Genomic DNA, 18,997 nt, shown 5'->3' on the forward strand with positions numbered 1-18,997 from the left:
TTAGATCCTGCTGCTCTTGGATGCCTTGTCAGGTCTCACTCAAAGTCAGTGCCTCTCAAGACACCCTAAGCCTTATGGGCTAGATGCATGGCTCCAAAACTTCCCTTTTACCATGCCCCATGCCTCACAGATTGTATCTAAACATTGTCTCTTTTGATAAGGCTGCAGTCTAGCTCAGCGTTCTTTTGTTACTGGGCCCTTGGCCCTTGGCCCCAGTAGCGATGCCCTCTGGTGCCAAAGTCCCTGCACCCCCTGTAGTGGTGTCTTCTGGTGCTAGGGTCCCTGCACTCCCTGTAGCAGCGCCCTTTCTGTCACTGGGGTCCCAGCAGCCCTGTCCTTGTGCCCTCACTGGCACTGGGCTCACTTCAACCCTATTGAGGCCTCCTCCTCCCCAAATAGCCTAATCCCGGCCCACCAGATTCAAATAACATAAATACAAGCCCCTGGGCTATAACATAACAACAACAACAACATTGAAAGTCACACTCTGCCGCTTTAAGGAAGCCAGCTTCTCCCTCAACAATGTCTGCCGCCTAGCCTCAGATACTTTAGGAGCTCCTAGCACCCATTAGTCTTACCAGCAGCAGAATAGGCAACCAAGCATCTCTGAGTAGTGTTTCTGCAAGAGCTCCTTCTTCCTGGCTGCTGACAGAGAACTAACCCCCTACCAGCCCCAGCCCTGGGGCTTATATGTGCCCAGAGCCTTGTTTCCTTCCGGTCAGCTGACCAGGTGCAGGTGCCAGCTAATACCCTGATTAGCCTGCTGCCAAGGCAACCTGCAGCTGTGGAACTCTGCCTAGCTAGCTAAGCTGCCTCTACTCTTGAAGGAGCAAGCACACCTTAGTGCCTTGTGACAGTGAGCCTCTGAGGAGAGCCGCACACGATGGAGCCAGCAGCTCAGCCCCACTCACTGCTACATGCAGGTACAGCTCTGCCACTCTCCCTGCCACCCTGACCAAGCCCCATGTCCTGCACCACTGGCTTCACTGCATGGGACTCAGTGGGACTGGTCCCTCATGCTGCTGCCACCTGCAGCCAGGGACTAGGGTGGAAAAGCAAGGAGCTGTGCGCTATGGGGCCAGAGGGGGCTGGACCCACTCACTGCCCGCACAGGTGCCAGCTCCAGGGACTGGCACACTCAAGGGACTCCGAGGATCCATCCACCCCCACACACATGCACCCACACACTTCCACGCACTCCACCTCTCACCATACCCCCAACACATCCACACCTTCCCACAACCCCCAAACACATTCCCACACCCCCCACCATTCCCCCAAATACACTCTACCACACACCCTCCCACCCCACCCACCATAACCCCACACACCCCACCCATGATACCCACAACCCACCACACACACAAATGCACTCCCCAACCACACACCCCCACATATACCTCCTTACCCCTACACACAATATACAAAAGTAGAATTGTATTTTGAGCTATTATGCAACTTCCTCTAGATACATGATGCAAACACACTTAAATCAGGACAAAAATATTTTTTAAATAAAATTAAAACAAGTTATAATAGAGGTTTGATTTGTTATGATATGATTTTTTTTTCTGGTTTCAAAATGGCAGTACCCTCCCTCCCAAAGGACTACTTCCAGGGCAAAGGACTTCCAGTGGCAAAAAGCAAGGGGTTAGAGGTGGGACTTCCGGTCCCCAAGATGGCAACCAGGGGATGGGGCACCCATCAGGGGGCAGGGCTACCCTCACGGCCCTCAACAGCTCACCAAAACTCATTAAGCGGTCCTTCAGCTGAAATAATTGCCCATCCCTGCTCTATATAAATGGAACATTTAAATTTATATTAGGATATGAAAACAACTGCTTATCATGACTTTTCCAATAGCATGATTATGAAAAAGACTTATTGGATAAGCTACTAGGATGATCCAGATTCCATCACTGCTGTTTTGCAATGTTAGATGCTGTGGTTAAGTAAAGGATTAGTGCAAAGAAGACATAGTAATAAATGTCTTTATTATATGCTATAACATAACAACAACATTGGACATCACACTCTGCCCCTTCAAGGAGGCAAGCTTCTCCCTCAACAATACGTGCCACCTAGCCCCAGATACTTCAGGAGCTCCTAGCACTCATTAGTCTTACCAGCAGCAGAATAGGCAACCAAGCATCTCTGAGTATTGTTTCTGCAAGAGCTCCTTGTCCCTGGCTGCTGACAGAACTAACCAGCCACAGTCCTGAGGCTTATATATGCCTAGAATTTTTAAAGTACAGGTTTCATGGACAAAATTCAACATATAAGAGACAATGCAAGAAAACATCTGAAAATTACTGGTATATTCAAATTTAGAAAATAAACTCTTTTGTTCAAATGCTGTCATGTCACTCTTAGTCATTTCTATAATATTCATCATGAAGAAAAAAATTGGTATCACTCAAACTACTGTACCTCTCCTCTGTCTCCTAACATTGAATCTGGAGGCTTAGGCAGCTGCTGACCACTGATGATTTTGAGAATAAGCTGCTTTTTAGGGTTGGCAGGAAGTGGGTCAGCAGAAAAGGGGTTGAATGTACCTAAAAGTTTGCAGAAAGTGAGAATAAGTGAAATCCTTTAATATATTATAATCTAATACAGAGAGCAAAAAACAGATATTCTACCCTCTATAAAGCACAGAACAATAATTTTATATACGCACAACACAGAACTCAGAAAAGTAAGCAGTGAATTAGGCTGACATGCAAGTTTTTGTTCCATTTTTTCTACAACCCTTTCTCAGCTGAGCAGCCCTTATTTATAAGAGAAGTCCCAATGATTTCAAGAGAGTGAGGAAACCGGGAGGCAAGGGTTTGTCAAACTGGGCTTCCCATCAAAAAATATATTTCTAAGAACAAAGTATCCTGGATACATGGACCTGGAAAAAATCATTTAAACTACATAATCCTGCATCACTTCTCAAATATTGTCTACTATGGCCCAAAGAAATGCAAACAAAGCCATTTTAAAACAACAGTGGCAAAATCAAAACCAAAATCCTCAAACAAGTACAAAATGCCTTCACTGTATGATGGAAGGGTCAGAGACTCCTTTCTAAAAGAATCTTCTAAGGATGTAATTCAATTTCCTATAAAGGGTATGGAAAGAATCTCAGTGGCTTCTGTGAGATATCAATGAAAAATCCTACACAAGTTGGTATTCTCCTTTGTCTCTTAGTCCAGTTACTTACTTCTCGATATATGATATTAACAGTTTTACCAGAAAAAAATTTTAAAAGAAGAACCACATATAAACACCACCATACAATGTGACATTACCTTTGCATATCTGCTGAGGTTTTAGGACATACCCACAGTTGCCATTCATCCTGAATTTTGCTTGATTTAACTGCATCATACGTCCATCAGACTGGTAATTTAATGCCACTGTCAAATGAGAAGATTAAGAAATCATTGATCACTATAGAACGAAACACCTGGGAAAATATACTATTCATTAAACACGTACCCAATTGGCAACCAGTAGTCCAGTAGGGCAAAGGATTGAAATTGCTGGAGTCAATCCGGTATGCCGATGGATAGATTCTGGTGAGTTGTTTTTGGTTGTAAAGCATAAACTGTTCAGCCTTCTGCTGTACTACCTGATGGGCTCTTGTTTCACTGAATGATAAAACGTTGCCTGTGGTCCCTATGTGTAGATAGTTAAAACAACAAACAAACAAACACAAAATTATGCTGTAAAACAAAGGGCTGAATTTAGGTCTGTTACACTGGTATAAACCTAGAGTAATTTAGATAGACTTCAGTAAAGTTATTCTAGATTTGGATCACATTAAATGTAAATCATGCAATATTATCACATTAAATACAGGTCACACAAGTTTTATTTTGTATGGCTACCATTAGGTAATATTCCTAAACTGAAGCTTATATAAACGTATACAATAAGACTTGTATGATGAATATAACTGCAATTGGCAATGAAGTATAGATCACATACATGTATAGTGTTTTTAGTTGTTTGGAGGTTTACGACTATAAAATGTTAAGCAACTTCTGAACAATACTCAGTAATGTTAACTCTTCAATGGGCACTGAAACTGCTGAGGAGGTCCTCAGTACCTCACAGGTTCATAATGATCTTTTCCTCCATTTATTTGCTCACAAGTTCTATGCACCACAGAACAGGAACTTTCTGTGTCCTGAAAGTATATGAGTAGCCCACTCACGTTGTCCTTAGTTGTAATAATAAGAACAATAATCCTCCTCACATGAAACCTTTAAGCTCTGTTGGTAACTACCCATTCAGTTTGTAAAGATTTCACTTGTGTGCTCCTGGGTTCTATCCTGATTCTGTTAAAATCAATACCAAAATTCCCATTGACTTCAGTGGGAACAGACCATAAATGTGTAAATCTGCTGGTGTTTCTGATTCAGTCAGTCTATAAGATGCATCTCTAGTCTGCCTTTCCTTCATAAATCTGCTCATAGCCACAGGCACCAACTTTTTATTTTTGCCATGGGGGCCTAAGATGATGGACATATGGAAAGTTTTATGCATTTCAGGCTACAGTCCTCTTCGCAAGGGAGACCAGGTCCCTTGGGCCCCCACATACTTGGTACCTCTGCCATAGTCCATTCAATTCTGGTGAAGATCTGAGCTTGTTACCCTGTACACCCAAGAACATTCACTGCATATCTCTTTGAATACATTTTATTCCTTGCCTGGTAGCTTAATGTCAATATTTGTGAAAATTCACGTCTGTAGAGCTCTACGCTAACTTCCAACACTACCAAAGGAATTTTTACACCCAAGTCTCGTAAACTCACCAGTTTACAGGTGATATATTCCTTGGATTAAAAAAATCACTCTTGTGAATTGATTTAGATCTATCCAGTGGGACTTTCTCAACTCCTTTATTATGCATCAAAAGCCTACCATTATGCAATAAGCTACCTTCCATTCTTTGTTTGGGGAAGTTAAAAAGAATTTAGAATAAGTATTCATTGTATGTACTTAAGTGTAATATAACTTCTATTTGATAGGCTATGTGAAAAAAATGCATTCTGAAACCAAATTATAGGTGCCCTAATAAGTTCTGGACAGCGGGGTCACTCAGTTGCATGAACCATCTAAAGATCATATAAGTAGAGAAAAGTCAGTCAGCTTGCTCAGGGACACAGCTAATGAACCATGCTAGTGCTGGGCTCGGGTAGCAGGGAATGTATAAATATCTCTATAAATGCTTCTGCCTCATTCAGTATGAATGCTTCTGCCTCAAACCTGAACCACTGAAAACTTGAAGAACACCCCTGACATAAGCAAGTATATTTTCCACTGATAATAATGGTAGTAGTGCTGCCTTGCACTAAGGTTTAATTTTATACAACAAATGCTCTATTTCACATTTATGACACACACCGAGCAAGTCTTTGCATCAAGTTTCAATTTATTTTTAATCAAACTGCCATTATGGCAGATCTATTCTGGGGTTTTGTTGAGCACAAGCAAATATCAAGTGGCAGATCCCATCTAACTTTCTCCATATTTATACTGGTAACATCTTTCAGCTACCTCCTGACAACCTGCAAACTTACTCAGGAATCCTCTTCCTCATACTAGGGCTGTGTGAAACAGCACCGTTTTGTTTCAGCTTCTGTTTCGAAGGAACAGCATTTCATTTTGCTGTTTCAAAGCACTGTTCCATTTCATTTAATCAAAACTGTTTCGCTGTTTTGATGCTGTTTCAACATTTCACCCATAAGCTATAATGGGGAATCACAAAAATGCCTATAATTTTGTCATTTCATGTCTGATTTGAGTGAAAATTGCAGGGATGGTAGCCCCTTCTGAGTTTCAAGGAGATAGGTGTAGGGTGTTTTGTGAAACTGCATCTCAAACTGTGCAAAGCAAAACTAGTATCACTTGCCGTCAGTGGCAGCCTGCTGTCATCCCACACGCAGATCTGGGGCCCGCTCCCTTCGGGAGGAGTTTGGCACATTTCTGCTGCCCTTGTTGGGGACACAGCCCCCAGATCTGCGTGTGGGATGACAGCAAGCTGCCACTACCAGCTGGGTTCTTCTGGGTGCTTGGTGCGGGCTGCGACAGGCAGACTCGGGTGCTGGCCCCAGCCACTTGCTGTCATCTGCATGCTCTGCAACCAGTGAGTGCAGAGCTCAAAAAACAAAAAAAGCCCCATGCTCACCGGCTCTGGCAGCGGCGATTGGGGCCTCCAAGCGCTTGTGGCAGGGCATGCCCGCACAGCACGGGGCAGCAGGGATCGCCCTCCCACCTGGGACCTGCACAGCAGCTGCCCCATGGTGCAGGTGCAGCATGGATTGGCAGGGCGCCACACACTGTCTGGGAGCTGGGGCAGCTCCACCTGTCAGCCAGAGCTCCTGGTTTGATCCCCAGCTCTCTGATCATTCCCCCAGCTCTTCCCAGGGGATGTGGCCCCCAGAACTGCATGCAGGATTTCAGCAGCCTGATGCAGGATTTCAGCCAGCTGGGGAAATAGCCCAGAGCTGCTGTCATCCCCACCTGGCAGCAGCAGCCTGCTGTCATCCTGCATCATCCAGGGGCCCGTGCCCCACAGGAAGAGCTGGGGGGAGTGATCAGAGAAGGATCGGGAAGCTGGGGAATCAAACTGGGAACTGAGGGAATGTTCAGGGACCTGAACATTCCCCCAGCCCCTGGCTCAATTCCCCAGCTTGCAGTTTGATTTCTCTCAGGTCTTCCTGTGGGGTACAGGCCCCCAGTTCTGCATGCCAGGTTTCAGCAGGCTGCCACTGCAGGCTCGGGCCAGCGGCAGCACAGCTGTCTTCCCAGGGCTTGGTGCAGGCTGCACCAAGTAGCTGCTGCTGGCCCCAGCCTGCAGCAACCCCATGAGCAAATCAGGGGCCTGCGGTTCCTGGGAAGAGCTGGGGAAGTGATCAGACAGCTGGGGCATCAAACTGGGAGCTGGGGAATCTAATCGGGAGCTAGCTGTCAATATCAGAGCAGTCCTTCCCCCCTTACTCTCCCTCTTCTCCCTCCCTCTCCTTAGTTTCTGTTTAGTTGCAAGCAAGTCTGACTTCAAAACTCAAAACATTTTGAAACATTTCAAGTTCAAAATGCATTGAAACAGCTTTGAAATGATACACCTGGTGACATTTCATACAGCCCTACCTCATACCTCCTCACTCCATCTCTTACAGAATTCCCTATTCTATGTGGAACAGCAAAATGAATGGAGCCCAATTTTTCAAAGCAGGAAAGCCCACCTTCCTGTCATTTCTTGCTGATACAGAACTTGGAGCATGGATTTGGAATTGGGTATAGAGCTGTGGCTGACAGGAGGAATTTATGAGGGAGTCTGCAGGGCTTTTGGAAGAATGGAAACCACATGACCAAATGGGCTCCACAGACCTAGGATTAACAGTGCCTTGTTGTTCTGTTGCTCCTGCAGCTTTGTCCTACCTTGCTTTGAAGTGTTCAGTGCTAGGTATTTCCTCTATGAAGATCTGTGGGAAGACTGAAAGTAGGAGGGGATGATACTGGAGCACCAACTTCCCTTTTCAGGACTGCCCCCTGTTCAGCTTCCTGTAATCATGGAAAGGTTGTTGCCCAGCACAAACCCATACAGAAGACAGCTTCTGCCCCAGTAGAGCAGGGGATGCCCTTTCCTATGGCTCTTCCAGCTATACAATCTCCTACCCAAACCAGGACTCCTAAATTCATTCCATGAACAGAACAAATTCCCTGAAGGCTTGAGCTTTTCTGTGAATAGGCATTCAGGCCTACAGTATGCAGGCCAATGAGCCTTACCTTTCCCTGCATCAGTAGGGATTCTGCAGCATTCTTTACTGATACTCACTTCTTGCGGCTGAAGTGCTTTTGAATTCAGATTGGTAACTCCCTACTGTCATGACCCAAAAGGCATGACTGTGTGCGCGCTTCGGCACCAGAATTATCCCCGTCAAGTTGCAGAGCATTGCACGGGAGAGTTTCCTGTAGCAAGAGGAAACCCCGGTGCAGGGACGAGTTTCCCGCCTTTTCTGCAGCTTCTTTTGCAGGGTGCATTGCTCGAGTTGCAAGAGGAATGCACGGTGCAAAAGAGTTCCCGCCACCGGTATGCAAATTCGTTCCCCGTGATTGGCTAGTGGTAAATTATTCACACGTGGCGGCTAACGATTGGCCTGTTAGCCGTATAAAAGGCTTGAGCGGTTTCCGCCCAAGCCGAAGAGGACTCCACATTCATCTCGTGGGGACTCTGGGTACACGGCAGGGTAATAGAAACCCTGTGTGAGATCCAGAGGAGCGTGGCGGCCTGATCCACTGCCCACTTCTTCCCGTCTTCGAACGTGACTTTTATAAGACGTATTTACGATTCCCATTTTGGTGGCTCGTTCACCCAGAGCATCCGGAGCTCTGCACCATGGAGCCTAGCAACCTCCACGAGACCGTCTGTGTTGTCTGTCTGTAACTGCAACTCAATCAAGCTTTCCAGCCTACACCACTGCCATCTCGGTGTAAGTAAACAATCTTTAAAACTACCGATACGCATCTGTGCCTAATTCCAGCTCGACGGCCTTCCCTCTCCAACCCGGCGTGCCCGGGCTGCTGGCCACAGCCCGCGTGCAGCGTGGAAAAGGGCTCGGGTCGCTCCCGGCCCGCACACCTACAAAGCACTTTTTAAGGAAAAAACAGCCCTCACCCTTTTTTTTTAATCTTTCATATAAAGAGATAGATAATCTAATTAAACAGTGCCCCTAAGCAATAACTGTCATTCTCAAATATTTAAAAGCTGCTTAATGGTACCATTTGCATTTGATCTTACTGCTACCGAGGGAGAAAAATAGACAACATCTAATAATACAAAATCTGTGTATTTGTTTAAAGGAACGAGTATTCACTTCACAGTATTTAGGAACACCAGACTCCTACCTCTGACACTAGCCAAAACCAGGTGCTTCAGAAGAAGATATCAAATTCAGACAATCAGTTTGTAGGGAAGGTTTTTTTCAGATCCCATTAGTTAATTGTTAGCTTGTGCCCTACAGCCCAGAGGTATGGTTCTCTTATAGAAAATATATCTATTCCCTGTGACATTATGGATGTTCTCATTAGCCACATGAATGTCTAATCCTTCTAAAAATGCTGCTAACATCTTGTTTGTAATGACATCTTGTGGCAATGATCCTACTGATTTATTAGGCAGTTTCTAAAGGTTTTTCTTGTATCCTTATATTTCCTTAAACCTCATTAATTGCATTTGGTCCTTCGATTACCTTAAGGAGTAAATCAGAACCCAAACTACCGTTTCTGTATCATACACGTTCTTACTTATTCATCTTCTCACTGAATAGTCTAATCCTAGTCTGGACCTTGCAGTACTTCATAGTACTATCACACTATAAATATTAAATAGTGTAATATTATGATAAAACATCAGCTCAATCTCCTAACATGGCAAAATCCTGAAAGGTCTTTATTTTCAGAATTCCATGGGAACTTTAATAAATCATGAAAGTCACAAGCAAACTAGAGAAACAGAAAGACAACCTTTTTCAGGGGCACAAAAGGAAGCTGTTTAACCCTCTTTCACTGTTGATAAATATTTTCGTAGTTTCATGGTAGGTAGGGTCAGAAGGGACCTGAGCAGATCATCAAGTCTAACCCCCTGCCATGGGCAGGAAAGAATGCTGGGGTCAAATGCCCCAGCTAGGTGATTATCTAGCCTCCTTTCGAAGACCCCCAAGGTAGGAGCAAGCACCACTTCCCTTGGAAATTGGTTCCAGATCCTAGCCGCCCTGACTGTGAAGTAGTGCCTCCCGATATCTAACCTGAATCTACTCTCAGTCAACTTATGGCCATTATTCCTAGTTACTCCTGGTAGTGATTGGGGGAACAGGGTCTTTCCCATTCCCCACTGGTCCCCTTTAGTAAGTTTATAGACGGCCACCAGATCCACTCTCAACCTTCTCTTATGAAGGCTGAACAGGTTCAAGTCCCATAGCCTCTTCTCGTAGGGCCTGCCCTGCTGCCCCCTGATCATGCAAGTGGCCCTCCTTTGGACCCTCTCGATGCTGGCCACATCCCTCCTGAAGTGCGGCGCTCAGAACTGGACACAGTACTCCAACTGTGGCCTAACCAACGTCGCATAGAGGGGGAGGATCACCTCCTTGGACCTACTCGTGATGCATCTGTGGATGCATGACAAGGTGCGGTTAGTCCTACAGACTGCATCCTCACATTGGTGGCCCATGTTCATCTTGAAATCAATAATGACTCCAAAGTCCTTTTCTGCCTCTCTGCTGACGAGAAAGGAATTCCCAAACCTGTAGGTATGCTTGCTGCTGGTTCTTCCTCTCCAGGTGCAACACCTTGCACTTGTCAGTATTGAAACCCATCTTATTCTCATCCGTTCACCCTTGTAACCTGTCCAGGTCTAGCTGTAGCCTGTCCCTCCTTTCTAACTTCTCCTCACATCTTAGTGTCATCCACGAACTTGAACAAGGTGCTTTTCACCCCCTCGTCCAAGTCGCTGTTGAAGATGTTGAACAGTGCAGGCCGAAGGACCGAACCCTGGGGGACCCCACTGCCCGCATCCCTCCAGGTCGAAAACAACCCATCCACCACCACTTTCTGGGTGTGGCCCTCCAGTCAATTTGCAACCCATCTGACTGTGTAGGCATCAATGCCACAGTTCCCTAATTTTTTGATGAGAATGGGGTGAAAGACAGTGTCGAACGCCTTCCTAAAGTCCAGAAAGACTATGGCCACCGCAACACCTGCGTCCAAGGATTTTGTGACCTGGTCGTAGAAGGCCACCAGGTTGGTCTGACAGGACCTGCCTCTAATGAACCCATGTTGGTTGCCCCTAAGCATAATCTCCCCTGTAATAAAAGTAAGAAGCATTAGTAAGATAGCTGGCCAACTTTTAAAACTTCTCTGAAAGGCAGAAACATAAGATTTCAGGCATTTTTCTCATCAGAATATATAATCAACTGGAAAAGGAATGCTGATATAAATACATTCTCTCCCCCACCCCATCTTACCATCATCTATTATGTCTTGAGCTGCCACAGAGTTTGTATACACCACTAAATCAGACAGAGCACGACATAGCTTCATGGTTTTTCTCCGACGGCCCAATCTGTTGGGAAATATTTGTATCACTCACTCTTGTACACTTTATTTATATTTTTCAAATGTTTAATATTTAAAAAATATTTCTCTCTTTTTGTCCTTTTCACAATTCAGCAAAAAGCCGTATCTGGGCATATTATTGTTAAACTAACAATTATAAATTAACAAACAGGGCAATTTTAAATTAGCAAGAAATAAAAACAAAAAAGCAAGCATTGTAAACATAATTTTCAGCAACCTCTAAAAGATTATAGGTCACTCTGAAGCCACATTTCTCTTTCTCCCATGCATACATACATCTCCCCACAAACATTCCACCCTTCTAGACATAATGGACATGGTTTATAGTATGGTTCTAGCCATTATATCAAATAAAAGTAAAGTGCAAAAGCAGCTTCAAAAAGAAGAGACTTTAGCTGCAATAAATGCTTGTTACATTGTCAGCTGTAATAATGTCAGACAGGGTGTGATATGCTATTATTCAAACTAAACAATGTTCTAAGTATCATTTAATGTAAAATTGAGCCTGCCTTTTTTCTACTAGGCATGTATTGCTATAGCTTTTCATATTTAGTTTATGAATAATTGCTATTTGCATTTCACTGTAATCGAGTATTGGGTTTTTGTAGTTACCACAAAAATATTTCAACAATGACTTGCTCTTGAGAACAGCCTCCAGTAACTTAGGTGACAAAGCACACCATGTCCATTTAGCAGTCAAATGTCTCTAGTTTCCACTGAAATTAAATTGTGATACTTTCTGACCTGTGGAGCTGCCCAACTTCCTTTCCAGTAGAGCTTTGCTGGCTCTCTTCATCATCAGATGTGCTGTGAGACTTGGACCTTGACTTAACAGCTTTCTGTTAGACAAATCAGAGAAAGCTTATTCAATGAACCCATGTACCATATAAATCCACATTTTATCATCATTAACTGCAACTTATGTTGCCCCTAAAATACATCATTGACCTAGCTGGTATTTTATAATTTCATTTCTATAATTAAAAATAAAGTTCCACTTTTGAATTAACAGTATTTAAAGTACACAATGGCCATTCACTGACTTCCTTAGTATTAATCATTAGTGAATATGGCGTGTATTCTGGCTAGTGTTTCTGCAGATACAAGAAAAAAAATGACGGAGAGGAGAATTGTTGTGTGCCCCTGCGCTCTGAACACTGCTGTGGCAGGTTGGAGGTTCATATAAACACAATCTTTATTTCCTGGGACAAATATGGTCCACAGGACACAGTGTAAACTATCAATAAGCCACCAAACAAATACACAAATAGCAAAGCATTAACTCACACCCTGCAATCTTTTCCAGACCCTGAGAGAATAGCCTAGCTCAATGCTGCAGCCCCTAGCCACACAACCTTCCTGCGCTCTCTCCAAACTTTCTTCCCTGAAAGCTTTTAATTTCCCCATGGCTAGCCAATTACCCTCATCAGCTGGCCCAATCTTCCTTGGCAGGCCTGCAATCACTTTCTTACTGCCTGCAGCTGGCTTGTAGCCTTTGAGGCATGCAGCCTACTACAACTGCCATCATGAAGCCCATGGACTTCCCACCCTGCCAGTCCTGCAAAAGTTAAACTGTCGGGCTGTGGGGACAGGTCATAAGGGGATCATCTGAATGGACCTAACCTATCTGGGGCTATTTTGTATACTCCCTCACTTGTGTTATGACTTTTGCCATGAGTAACCTGCATACTTGGCTGTGCAAAGGCAGATGAAAGGGGATATTATAGGTAGGAGACAAAAGTGAGAAGAGCCATAGTAAAACCAAGATCTTGAATAATATTTCCAGTAAAATAGCAGAAATCTTATTGGGTTCCTAATGTACCATAGAATATTTAATAACAACAAATGATTTTAATAGATTTATGAAAACTGCATTGCTTCTATCTATGACTTCTGAGATACTTATAAGTTTAACAAATTCATTCATAAAGTAGAGAACAAAGAGTCTCCAGAAAAAAATATTTAGATAGCTTGAAGTCTGTTTCTGCTTTCTGAGTTGTCCAGTACATGAAAGAATCAAAGTATTCTAGTATCTGACAATGCACATTAAAATTATTAGCTCTAATAAAAAAACACTAGAATTTCAAGGTTGTTCTTTTCATAAACATCTCTCTTGAATAGCAGTAATGTCTTTCAACTGTTCCTTTTGTGATAAAAACAAATAGCCTGCTTACTGGGAATGTTTTCTACAGTGTAGCATTCCCAAACTTTGATTTCAATATATTGCAACATATTCATTGATGACATCTTCAACATTCAAACCTCACGGGAAGGAATCTCCAGAGAAATTCCACCAGGACTTTAACAACTTCCACCCCTCCATCAAACTGAATCTGAAATACTCCTCCCAGCAAATTAATTTCTTGGACACCAGTGTGAAAACCTGCAGTGGCAAGTTTCCACATTATATTAGAAACCAACCAACTACTACAGCTACCTTTATGTCAGTAGCTCTCATCCTAACCACACCACTATATCTATCATCTATGTCCAACCTCCACATTACAACTGTATCTGCTCTAATTTCACTGACCCAAACAAATCTATCCTGGCTTGCAGGAAGCTCCCCAACCTCAAACAGTGTCTCTCCAGCAATGCCTGTTCTCACTAAAGCATCAGACCTTGCTCTGGACCTACATACCACCTATATCCGCTCATCAACACAGACCATATCATCAATGGCCCATGTAATACAGATTATAACACCTGAGGTTCATTTACCTGCACCTTTACCATTATCATATATGCTATTGCCTGCTTACAGTGCCCCTCTGCTGTCTGCATTGGACAAATGGGACAATCCCTATATATAAGAAAGAATGGACACTGATCTGACATCACTTCCAGAAAAACAGACAAGCCTGTGGCAAAATCATTTTAACTTCCTTGTCCATTCCTTTGCTGACCTCAGAGTGGCTGTACTTAGACAAGAAAACTAAAAACTAACTTGAGTGGGAAATTATAGAACAAGAAATCATCCACAAGACTGGACTGTGTTAAATATGGTCTAAATTTGAAACTACAGATTCTTATCCCATTACCTGGATTAGCTTCCAGGGTGGAAGGCGGGGAGGGGGAGGGCACCTTAATTAGAGTGGCTTTGAGAGAGACTCTAATTAAAGGGCCCTCAGCATCATGTGTATTCGCATTCCATGCTTCAAAATGGCCTCACCACCATTTTGAAATGCAGGGATGCTGAATACATGTGACACAGAGGCTGACTCACAGAAGACTTAATTAATTGGGTCTGATCCAATGTATGTTACTTAGCATGCAGAAGACTGTCACATGTATAGGTGCCCTATAAGATTTATGTCCCTCAATGGGTTAATTGCTTTGTTTTTCCATCTTTTACCCATCTTGCCTCTCTCAGCAGTGCCCTGTCCATCCTCACCCTCTTCCCTTCCTTTTGTATCCTAATCACTGCTTTCTATTTAGCAGCTCTGCTTCCTGCAGTGCCTTCACAGCATCTGATGAAGTAAACCCACTGCTTATGAAAGCTTATGCTATATATTTCTGATTTAGTCCATTAAAGGACAAATCTACCCTGCCTTCTGCCTGACTTCAAACTAACATAAACTAACAATATATTCAGTGACGTTGTAATTGTAGTTCAAATAGCTCTTTAATTTCCCCTCTCCATAATGAGGTGGCTAACATCTAATTAAGAAACACTCTCTTTTCACTCACACATTAATAAAACTACATTCCAGCTCAGATTCACTGATTTTTAATCTCCCAATACAGTATACTAATAATGCCCGTAACTGAGTTTATCCTGCTGTTATCACTGTTGAAAGAGACCAACTATCCCTTTTGTTGACTGGGTGTGTTCTCTAGTGTTAAGTATACACACCGGAGAGTCTGGACTCCTGGATTCTACTCACAGCCTACATTCAGACAGGCTGTCTACCCAAAGCACACAGCTCCCATCATATAGTCCCCACAGAAAATCAGAATATAACATCTTTGAAAATCCAGAACTATAGACATCAGACATAGAACATTTGCTCAGGTCTACTCAGACAGTCATCCTTTCCTTTTTGTGTTCCTGTGACAAGATATTTAACAACGGATAATGTCCATTAGCATGTAGAAGAGTTACTTCCTGAAATCACCTGCATGTTGAATGGATACTAGAACTTATTAGTCACCTTTTGGTTTCTTGAAAACCAGAGGCTATGAACATGTGCACTTAGCCATAGCCACTGATACTGTTCCACATTTATAATTTAATTACAAAAGTAGGGCCTGAATTTCTGCTCTGTTACATAACTTTCTCACTGTTGTAACTTTACTGATTTTATTTCAGTTAAATCAACCTGATTAAATAGATTTATGGTGACATAAAACTAGCAGAGTGGAAAATCAAATCATGCAGCTCTACAAAAATGTACGCATTGTATGAAGAGCAAAGCTAAGAAAAACTTACATAAATTCAGGGCCTAATTCTGAAACACACATTGAGAATTCCCTTCCTAAAACAAGTAATCTCCAGAGGCCTACTGTGTAGTAAGGTCCTATTCATCTGAGCAGGACAGCAGAACTAAATCACAATCACCCCGTGTATAGTGTGCACAGATAGCATGCCACTGTTATCCAAACCCAGTCCGTTTGTAGACCTTGGCTTAAGTGTTCTAACATAGAACCAGACATTATCTCCTGCGAGTGATTTAACTCTGGTTGTTCCCAGGTTATTTTTCTCCTGGAGTAGCCACTTTTTTTCTCCAAGAAAAATTCTTAACATCTGTATACTCAATTTATTCCTAGGATAGCAGTGACAAACTGAATATCTGTACATGGCCATAGAGTACTCTTGACAAAAACAATAAAAGACAACATAAATGTGATTCCTAGCCATGAAATCTACTTTGTTCTTCCTCTAATTCACATCACACTTCCCATTTTTTCACCAGGCATCTATAGAAATGTCATGTCTTTAAAGGACTAGGCTTTGCTAAGCTCATTCCTTAATAAATTTAATTTGAAAAATGTTAGCATTGAGTATTATTTGGCTAAGGCCTAAAGACCTGTTGAGATCTGTTGACATACTGCGTAGATCCTGGCTGTGAATGCCAACAGGGGTTATGTGTATGTGAGAAATGATGTTCTATGCAACCAGCCTTTTCATAACTTTTCTATAATTAGTCCTCCCATCAAAGAGCTCTGTGTTAGTCTTTTCATTACAGAAATTTTCCTGTGCATACTGCACTGGGTGAAAATGAAATACAGACTTTTATTTGACATCGCCCTTCTATCAGAGTTTCCTCCCAAGAGTCAGTTAGGGTCACAGTGCCTCGAGATGAGAGATCCCATGCTTTTCTCCATCCCAGCTAACTCCAATGGAGGGAGTAGAAAAAGAGAAGTGATGGACTCATGCAAATTCCTCCATACTTTTTTGTTATGTTGCTACTGTTGTGCTCTGTGATCTTCTGCACTATAAGCTGAAGGAAGAGTGATCTGCTTAAGAGAACTAATAGAAAGCTAGAACATTCAGCACTTTGCCCGTATTAAGATAGCTTCCAACGTCAGGTGAACAAATCAGTTTATTGTCCTGGCAAGTAATGAGGTACACAATGAATCCTTAACAAATATATGTCCAGATGCCACGCAATCCTTCTAGGCTAAGTACAGACAGTCAAAAACCCCGAGGCAGAATTGATTTAATCTAAACGGCTTCCTCACAGATACATAAATTGAACTGATAACCAACTGCACTGACATTCAGTTTTCAATCGGGAAAGACAGGGGGAGGCCTGCATTGACCCTGGCCAGTAGGCAGTGGGCCCTAGAGTTTGTATCCCAGCTTGCTGGTCATTGCCAGCCCAGTCAAGTGGGGCCTCAATTAGCTCCCCAGTGCATGCGCCCAACCCCCTGCTGTCCCGCCCACAGGGGGTTGAGGAGCCCCCCTGTCCAGGTGCTGGCCCACCTTGGGGGAGCATCCCTCTCAGGGGTTTTCCCCAGCCTGGGTTCCCCGGCTCAGGCAGCCCTAGGGAGCTGAAGGGAATTCCCCCTTCCCCCCCCCAGCAGCTGATTGCTTCAGCCACTCCCACTGGAGGAAGGGAGAAGAAGTCCTCCTGGCTGGGTGCCTGCCCATGCAGCCCAGCCCACCTTGGGGGCCTTCCCCCACCTCAGCCCAGGGTCTCCCAGCCCAGGGCAGCCCTGGGGAGCTGAGGGAATTCTTCCCCTCCCAAACCCTAGAACTGCTTGCTTCAGCCCTGGGAGTCTCATGGATAGCCCAGGGCAGCCTCAGGGGGAGGAGGGAAATTCTTCTGCTTCCCTGGAATTGGTTTTGACTCAGACTCACAGCAGCTGAGGCAAAACTGACTGTAGAAGAGCAGGAAAATTGTCCTCCATTCCCTGAGGCTGCCCTGGGCTATCCATGAGACTCCTATCACAAGCAGCTGTGGGGTCTGGAAAGGGGAGAATTCCCCTCAGCTCCCTGGGGCTGCCCTACTGCCTCCCCAATGCCTCCATGCTGTGCTGCTTGGGCAGGCACCTGGCCAAGAGGACTTCTTCTCCCTCCCTTCTGTGGTAGCAGCTGAAACAATCATCATCTAAGTGGGGGCAGAGATTTCCTTCAGCTCCCCAGGGCTGTGCCCACTTGGCTATGGGTCCCCTGGCCAGGAAAGAAGAAGTCCCCTGAGATGGGGACTCCCTGGTACCCACAACCCCAGGGCCTTGGGAACTCCTTCCCCCTCCCTCCTGTTGCAACAGCTAAGGCAAGGACCTGTGCAGGGGAGGAGGAGGTGGGGAACTCCCCCCAGCTCCCCAGGCTGCCCCTGGCAAGGGAGGGGGGCTGCCAAGGGTCAAAAAGCCCCCACCACAGGGGCTTTCTCTCCCCCTGACGTACTATGTAGACCCCGACTAGTCTGGAGGACTGTTCCCTTCCCCCCCATGGGCTGATGGATGCAGGCAGGAAGCAGGCTAGGGAGCAGAGGGGCAAGGCAGTCCTTGCTCCACTGGTGCAGGGGGACTGTGAGTTAACCTGTACCAGGAAGAGATCTGGGACAGAAATTCCATAAACCGTTTGACCTAAATCCGTTAAGTCTGATACTACATCCAATCAAGTTTATCTTAAAATTGGTTTTGGCCATTTTGAAAGTGTTTATGTACATTGAACTTCTGTTCTGTTACAGGTTTAAGCCAGTTTCCAACCACATAAACCAGTTTACGTGTAACTTTTGTCCCTAGCCCAAGGGAGATGCTTCAGAAAATATTGGCCTGTGTGACTTGCCTAGCTTCTCTCTCCTGAGTCTGCAGCAGCATCTGTTCCCTACATGTGAAACACATGCCCTTTCTTGATGTGACACATAGGTAGCTTGTTCTCTGTGAAGTTCATCCTGTAGACACTTCTTTCAGTGAAGACTATTAGTGCAAATGTCATTATTTATACACAATAAAGTAATAGTAATTCTACATCAGTAAAGGACAATTCTGTCTCTAGGTCATCCAAGTTTTTCTGTATTTATTTCCTATCATCTCACACTAATTGCTATTACCTTCTTCAGAACAGCAACAAGTACATTGTAGCTAATCAGCAAATACTGTACAAGAACAATATTTCCTAATCTGCATTCTGGTGCTGTAGTTAGAAGACAGTCTTGTCTTTTACCAAAAACTCAATCTCTGTGACTTCAGAGCCAATTTTTATTAACTCTCTTGACACACAATGGCTATTGGAGACTCTAGTCCTACTTACCTTGTGCTTACCAAAGTTGCCCATTAATGACCGACTGTGGGATTTTTTTCCACTTTCTTTTATGTCTGAGTTCTGCAAAAAAGAAAAGTGCACAATGAACACATTGTTCCTCAAACCATCTCAGGAATTTTTTTTCTCTTTTTTCTAGTCTTCCAGGGCCTTTAAAAA

At 43.9% G+C, this 18,997-nt stretch overlaps 1 protein-coding gene across 1 annotated transcript in view; it reads right to left on the reverse strand.

Annotated features, from left to right (window-relative positions):
* PLCH1 (phospholipase C eta 1) overlaps positions 1-18,997 on the reverse strand; it is a 218,754-nt gene that overhangs the window by 22,035 nt on the left and 177,722 nt on the right. Inside the window, exons 13-18 of the mRNA XM_025214840.1 lie at positions 18,830-18,901; positions 11,872-11,966; positions 11,016-11,113; positions 3,484-3,663; positions 3,294-3,401; positions 2,431-2,555 (exon numbers count right to left, since the gene is read on the reverse strand). Coding sequence (XP_025070625.1) covers positions 2,431-2,555; positions 3,294-3,401; positions 3,484-3,663; positions 11,016-11,113; positions 11,872-11,966; positions 18,830-18,901 — 678 coding nt within the window. The remainder of the gene's footprint in view (positions 1-2,430; positions 2,556-3,293; positions 3,402-3,483; positions 3,664-11,015; positions 11,114-11,871; positions 11,967-18,829; positions 18,902-18,997) is intronic.

Source organism: Alligator sinensis, unplaced genomic scaffold, assembly GCF_000455745.1.
Source record: "Alligator sinensis unplaced genomic scaffold, ASM45574v1 scaffold60_1, whole genome shotgun sequence".
Classification (NCBI taxonomy): Eukaryota; Metazoa; Chordata; order Crocodylia; family Alligatoridae; genus Alligator; species Alligator sinensis.